The sequence below is a fragment of the Mauremys reevesii genome, linkage group 9 (genome assembly GCF_016161935.1).
Source record: "Mauremys reevesii isolate NIE-2019 linkage group 9, ASM1616193v1, whole genome shotgun sequence".
Taxonomy (NCBI): Eukaryota; Metazoa; Chordata; order Testudines; family Geoemydidae; genus Mauremys; species Mauremys reevesii.
In genome coordinates this window covers 44,496,076-44,503,854 of record NC_052631.1, presented here as the reverse complement: position 1 = coordinate 44,503,854, position 7,779 = coordinate 44,496,076, and the positions used below count along the sequence as shown (strand labels likewise).

At 43.3% G+C, this 7,779-nt stretch overlaps 1 protein-coding gene across 1 annotated transcript; it reads left to right on the top strand.

Annotated features, from left to right (window-relative positions):
* Positions 1-801: 801 nt before the first annotated feature.
* GPR148 (G protein-coupled receptor 148) lies at positions 802-1,845 on the top strand. Its single transcript, XM_039488819.1, has one exon. It carries the CDS (start codon positions 802-804, stop codon positions 1,843-1,845), a length of 1,044 nt encoding a protein of 347 aa, XP_039344753.1.
* The last annotated feature ends 5,934 nt before the right edge of the window (positions 1,846-7,779 follow it).

The window sequence follows — 7,779 nt, the reverse complement described above, 5'->3', positions numbered from 1 at the left end:
AACAGGAATTAGCATCTGAATGGACTGTGGGATTGCATGCTGCAATGATGCCTATATATTGTATGGCATGTGATATGCTTCTTTATAAAACTACACATCTAATCAACCATACACACTGGTTGAAAGTTTGTGATAACTGAAAAGGATGCAGTCTTTGTATCATGTTTAACAAAAACATGTCTGAAGAGCTGCCAGTCAAAAATGTGTACCATCTATAAATGAGATGATTTCATTAAACAGACCCATCTTGATGCTATTTTACAACAGGAGCTAAGAGAAACATTTTTATTGATTCCCCCAATCAGTCAATTGTGCTAGTGCCTGTGAATTGATACAAAACATCATCTGATCATTTTTATGACTTTACTACATCAGTACACTTGGAATGTCTCTATCACATCTGTTTAATCAAGCTCTATTCCATCTGCCTCTTTGGTGTGGTAATACAATGAGAACAAACTCCAGTTGCTAATAACGACCAACCCATATATTTCCTGATCAAAGAGCTCACAGAGGGTTTGAAGTTTAAAGTGCAGGAAGGTTTGGATTGTTTCCTTAATAACCATTACTTTTTGCAGAAAGAAAAGAAAATATTCCACTTTGTGGAAGCACCTTTGGGGACGACAGAATTTCAGCAATCTGTCCTTGGGCCTTACCAGGGGATGCTGGTATAGAGTTGTCTACAAAAGGTGTTGTGCTTTCCCTGGCTCATTACATCCACTGCATCAGCTTTAGCAAGGCTAGATTCAACGCAGAGCTTATTTTGCCCAAGTCAATCAGTCCTCCAAAAATCCTAAAGAAATGAACTTCTTAGCCTGCGCCTCTGTAATGACTCTGAATGTAACCCTGAGGGAGATGGATTCGAACAGGACCTTGGATTTGGATGAGCCTTCCACATACATGTTGCAAGAATGGATGATCTCCCCTTCATATACAGACATGAAAATGTTCCTGATCCCGCCAATTGTCTGCCTTGTGGCAGCCATCCTGGTAATTCCCTCCATCTTGTTTGTGATTTTCTCCAGCTTCAGCATCCGCCAGGAAACAAGGTACCTGCTTCTGGGGAATGCTTTACTTTGCGATCTGATGTACCTATTCTTCTACACCCTCTCCACCATTCTCAATGGTGCGAACCTTACGCTCCCCAAGTATGCTTGTGTGCTCCTATTGTTTTTGCTCGCTGTGACTTACTGCGGGGGATTGCTCACAGCTGCTGCCATGGTACTGGATATATTCTTGGCTATTTTGTTTCCTTTGCGCTACGTTGCCATTTTGCCTTCTTCACGAACGAAAAAACTGATCGTGCTCATATGGCTTTCGTCTGGTGTTTTCCCAGGGATCATCTACTTGGTGCTGATGGTGACTCAAAAGCCCGCACCGTGTCCCATGAACACATGCTCTGTGCCAATAATACTGGTCATGACTCTACATGGAGATGATGCTGTGAAGCTCTGTTATATGCTTTCAGTTGCTGCCCTTTTTCTCTGCTTGGCTTTAATACATGGTTGTTATATTATCCTGTATCTTAAAACACGACAATCGGGCATATGGGAAAGTGTTTTCTCTAGAGCTAGTGTGACATTCTTGATGCATCACACTATATTATTCTTTTACTTTTCTCCACTTCTGGTCCTTGTGGTGGAAACATTACTTTACATCAATGCTGTCATTGGACTACAGACAGGAATATGGATGTCTCTAACAATCTGCAATGTCCTGATGGTTCTGCCAAAAGCTTTGTTGCCTTATCTGTATGGGCTTCGATATAGGGAGATATCGTCCTCTCTGAAACTCATTTTCAGAATGAAGCGCCTTAGGCTTGTGTCACCTATTGTATCACCATAAAGTGAGACAGAATGTACCTACAGTACAGTAAGCTCAAAGGGGCTGTGTTTGCCCTGTCGCAATAGGTAAGCATGTCACCAGCTACCTAGATCTTTATTTGCAGGTGTCAAAGGCATTGCTGTGGCTGGGGTAGTCCTACTGTCTCCTCACTACCAGAAGGTTGCACATCTTGACTCCTACGTCACACCGTGGGACCATACTCAGTGCACTGCCTGTAGAACTAGAGCTTGCTCCATTGCTGGAAGTGGCGTTCTTTGGAGGAGACATTAAACAGAGGTTATTTCTGCCCATCTGTAGTGGGGGAGGGGTCAAAGTTAAAATAAAGAGCCAATGACACAAAGACCAATGGCTAACCTTGGCTGCCTTGGCCAACATTGTCCCTCAATAAAGCGAGTGCCCAAGTGCGTGGCTGAGAGAACATCTACACTGCAACATAAGCCCATGCTTGAGCCCAGGGTCAAGCCTAACCCCCCCTGCATGTAAACTGCAATTGCTCTAACTTAGGGCTCAGGGGGTTCCGAGCTCGAGTCAAGCTGGGATCCAGGGTCTGAGCCCTATTGCTTTGCAGTGTAGACACAGCCCCACTAGACTCGGGTCCTCGGAATCACCCAGATGTGTCCCATATATCTATGGGACAACTTCCTTAATTCTCTCTATACCATAAATCTGCACTGCACTCTATTGAAAATGCAGCAAAGAATCCTGTGGCACCTTATAGACTAACAGATGTTTTGCAGCATGAGCTTTCGTGGGTGAATACCCACTTCTTCGGATGCAAGCATCCGAAGAAGTGGGTATTCACCCACGAAAGCTCATGCTGCAAAACATCTGTTAGTCTATAAGGTGCCACAGGATTCTTTGCTGCTTCTACAGAACCAGACTAACACGGCTACCCCTCTGATCTATTGAAAATGGAAGTCACCCCTACTGGGCAAATGGCAGCAGCTCAGGTCAATGTTAACCCATTCTCTTCTGATCACCAATCTGCAAACACACTATCACAGGGAGCCTCCTGGTTTGCAATGGGTTTGGCGGGCTGTTCAAACTTCCTGCAACATGCAGGGCAGGCATAAAGTTTTCCCACAGTGCGCCATGGTCCTAGAGCTAGAGCAGCCACATTTTGGGCAGTGGAGTGCAGGTGCTAGGGTCTCTGGGATATGGCTGCTTTGACTCGGGTCTGCACACTGCGGCGTGGACACCAGAGCCCTAGGTTCGACCATGGGTTAGGAAAGTCTTAACATATGATTGAAATATGATGTAGACGCTCAAGCGTAGGGCTCCCTCATACAGGTCAGCTGACTCAAGTCCTACTAAACATGGGCTTCCATTGCAATGTAGACATACCCTGTGCTGTTGCTGTATGCATAATGACAATTGCATTCACCCCCAGAGGAGTTACTGCAAGACTGGTATCCATTTGACTGGTTTTTAAAGCACATTAAAACACTTTGGGTATGATAAATGCTCTATTCAGTGGCATCCTGTGCTACTTCTCGTATGTCAATGCATTATCAGTCAAATGGATTAAGTCTGACAATGTAAAAAACAATGGTTTTTCATCAAATGTCAGTTGGACGTGGAATAGTCCTGGATCAGCATCTAGCAGACAGTAATCAATGTGCAATGATGTTCTACAATAGCCAGTCTGTCTTTTCATTCTTTTCTCATCAGAAAAGTGCACAGGTGCCTAACTACTGGATAAAATAAATGGATGGTATTTCAGATCTCAAGGGAAGCCAGTTCCTCTTAAGCAGACGAGCACTGGAGGGCAGTGTGGGGAAGCTCTGTTTATCGGACTCTGTGAAAAGCTTCCAGTATTTCAAAAGATTATATTGGTTGAGCTTTTAAAACTGTATTTTGATTGGCTTTTAAAAAACTGTGCCTTGATTACACTCTGTATGTTACTTGTCTCTCTGTCAGTATACAGATTCTCCACTTTCTGTAGTTCTGTAGCCCTAATGCAGTGGCTCTCAAACTATTGTACTGGTGACCCTTTTCACATAGCAAGCCTCTGAGTGAGACCCCCCCACACTTATAAATTAAAAACACTTGCTTATATATTTAACACCATTATCAATGCTGGAGGCAAAGCAGGGTTGGGGTGGAGGCTGACAGCTCATGACCCCCCCATGTAATAACCTTGTGAGCCCCGGAGGGGTCCTGACCCCCAGTTTGAGAACCTCTGCCCTAATGCAAAGAGAGTGCAGAGTAGCAGCATTTTACAGCCAGAGACTCCAGCTGCTAGGAGCAGCAGCAGCCCAAGCAGGGACCTCTGGACCTTCAGAGAACTTTCTATAGTTTTGACTGGCCTTCCTCTGCCCTGTGCAGCTTACCTATTTGCTCCAACCTTCTACCTTTCCCAGCCCCCTCCTTGACAGTCTCTTCACTTGAGACCTGTCCCCCCTACCCTGTCCTCCCATTCCCTTTTCTTTCCATTTAGTTGAGTCTCTTCTAAGTAAACTCACACCAAACAAACAAACAATGTTTGCCATCACATTGTTCACTCTACTTGTGCGTTTTAGCCCTTCCCTCACCTTATGTCTGGCGTCTGTTTGATTGTAAATTCTTCAGACAGGAGTCATCTACTACTCTGTGTTTGTAGGGTGCTTAGCACCATGCAGTCCCATTCTTAGTACCTAAGGGCTAACCACTGGAAAAAAACAACTAATAAAAATAATATGTACTTTGCACTCACTTGACGTGGCTGTAAAGGACTACACCAAGAGTGAGGCAGTGGAAAATCCGATCCAAAGTATTTTGAAGTGAATAAACTATATGATATAGTAGAGTTGCTTTTATTGGTGGCTGCATGCTTCTCTGGGTATCTTGTCCAAAACTGACCTTTAAAATCACAAGTACTGTTCCACTGCATATATCTGTTTTTATAAGTTCTTCAATAAAAAAGTGCCTATCATATGCTCTCTGCTGTATGCTTTTATTTTTCCTTAGTTATAGATCTCATAGGCCAGAGGTAGGCAACGTATGGCACACGTGCCAAAGGCGGCACGCGAGCTGATTTTCAGTGGCATTCACACTGCCCAGGTCCTGGCCACCGATCCGGGGGGCTCTGCATTTTAATTTAATTTTAAATGAAGCTTCTTAAACATTTAAAAAACCTAATTTACTTTACATACAACAATAGTTTAGTTATATATTATAGACTTATAGAAAGAGACCTTCTAAAACGTTAAAATGTATTACCGGCACACGAAACCTTAAATCAGAGTGAATAAATGAAGACTCGGCACACCACGTCTGAAAGGTTGCCGACCCCTGCCATAGACATTTATTGTACTAACCAAATTTGTAGAAAGACCGTCATTTAAATACGGAACCAAGTTATTCAATCATGTGAGCGGTAAGGGTGGAACAAATATTTCAAATCAGAATTTCCTGAACACTAAATAGTAACAGAATCCAGGAGAGTCCCTAGTAAGAGGGTGGTATGTACAGGTTTTACTATGTATCCATGGAAAAGTGTTTTTCTCTCTAGCTAGACATTGCTTTGCTCCAAGGTTGTCTGGATTTTTATAGTGGTCTATTAGCGTCCCATGGGAGAAATTTAACTCTTTCATTGGGTTCCCTTAGGTTTTGCTGTACATTATAGAGAGGCTTGCCAGGCTTTGATTCTTGTGATTCTGATGGATAACATCAGTGTTTATTTTTGAGCATTTTTAATGGGTTTCAATATTCAGCGTTGTGGGAAATTGGTGAGGGGGGATGTCAGACAATTATTTATTGACAGAAGACATTGAGATTCAAAAATGTAAAGCTTTATAGCAATTAAAACACAAATTGTCAACATCTCATGTCAAAATATACTAAGTTTTCAGTCAGCATTTTTCTTTCTTTGACTATCTGTAAATTGTGATTATCAAAGGAAATATTCTTTCACCTCTTCGTGTGTGTGTGTACAGTGAAATCAACATTCATGGACATCTACAAGTAAAAATCTAATCCTTCCATGCCTAATGATAAATAAAGAACAGGCCTTTTAAATAAAAACCTCACCAACCAACCTCCCCCCACAAAAATACCTTGGAAATAGGTTTTGCATGGTTGGTCCATGTTCCAGACTGGTATGGGCAGGATCAGTTTTACCGGGTTTTATTCCTGGCTTTGCCAGAGATGTAACATGTGATTCTGCACTGCCCTGCACCATGTGCAATCATTTGCACCAATGCAAAGTGGGTGTAAAATGCTACCAAATCACTGTGAGCTGGTGTAAATGACTACATGAGGTGGGAGAAAAGAATCAGGCCCTTCCTAGGTATGGAATTTTGGGCAAATAACTGCATTTCTCTGATCAGTCTCCTGTCTGGAAAATGAGGAAATCTCTATCGACCATACAAATGCTAGGAGACCTCATTCATGCCATGACTGTAAAGAGCTTTGAGCTCTTCAGATTAAAAATATAAGCTTTGCCTTCTGAGATTCCCAAACAACCTACTCCTTCTGTGAGGAGCTAGGCTCTCCCCTGGTAAACAAGCCATACCAGGCTGGTGAGGCTGAGTGTGCCAGGGGGCTAGATTCCTGGAGGACCAGCTGGCAGAAGATGCCAGTGGTGATGGGGCCAAGTTAAGAGCAGCTGAAGACCCTTCACACTAAGTATTAAATTCTGTTTCTTAGCTCCTTTGTTTTACTGTGCAAGTGTTGGTGGAGGTGACTTTGAAATGGGACCACTTCTGATCCAATTGAAGTCAAAGGAGCTAGGACTGGGCCCAATTTATGTTAGCTGAAGAGTGCTTTATATGATTTTTTTTCTACCATGGAGATGGCTCTACCACTCAGTGTCCCTACTGTCATAAGATTATAAAAGGAAGCCAGTCATCCACCCGTTTCACACTAGTCAATTAATTCAAATAATTTGTTATATCTGGATGCAATTCGCATAACATTACTGTGCTTTTCAGTAATAAAGCCAAAGTTTCCAGAACACCTAAAACAATACATCTGAATGTTTTTAATTGAGAGGTTTTTCTTCCTAAATTTATAATGCAATTGACTATTGTCTATTGTGACAGGGTCAGGCCAGATGGCTACTGGAGAGTGATAAAAGGCAAATATATTAGCCTCAGATTAAGCATGTCCCTTTTCCCTGGGTAAGGTAACAGGGGCAGTTCCAGAACAATCAGGAACTTGCTAGAACCAATTAAGGCAGGCAGACTAATTAGGACATCTGGAGCCAATTAAGAAGCTGCTAGAATCCATTAAGACAGGCTAATCAGGGCACCTAGTTTTAAAAGGACATCACAGCAGTCAGTGAGGGGCATGCAAGGAGCAAGAGACATGCACGAAGCTGAGAGTGAGTAGGCGTACTGCTGGAGGACTGAGAAGTACAAGTATTATCAGGAGGACTGGTGGTGAGGACAAAGAAGGTGTTGGAAGGGGGCCATGGGGAAGTAGCCCAGGGAGTTGTAGCTGTCGCGCAACTGTACCAGGAGGTACTCTAGACAGCTGCAATCCACAGGGGCCTGGGCTGGAACCAGGGTAGAGGACAGGCCCAGGTTTCCCCCCCAACTCCCTATTTGATATAAGAGGAGTTGATCTGGACTGTGGGTCCCACCAGAGGGGAAGGTCCCTGGCCTATCCCCTGACCCATTAGATGGGCCAGCAGAGACTGTGGGGGATTGTTCTTCTCCTTTCCCCCATGCTGGCCAGTGATGAGGTTAGCCAAGTGAACGGCAGGTTTGTGCCACTAACAAAAGGAGCCAAACTGAGGACTGCCACGAACCTCTGAGGTAAGAAAATCTGCCAAAAAGCGCAGAACTCACCAAGGCAGAGGAGGAACTTAGTCACGCTATATATAATGTGGAGATTCTAAATGAGGTCAGATCTGAATTCCTAGAGTTCATCTTGTGTCATCCATTACTTGAAAAATAATCCAATTAGTATTTAGAGAAGTATCTCAAATTTTAGATCAGTTTCAATGTC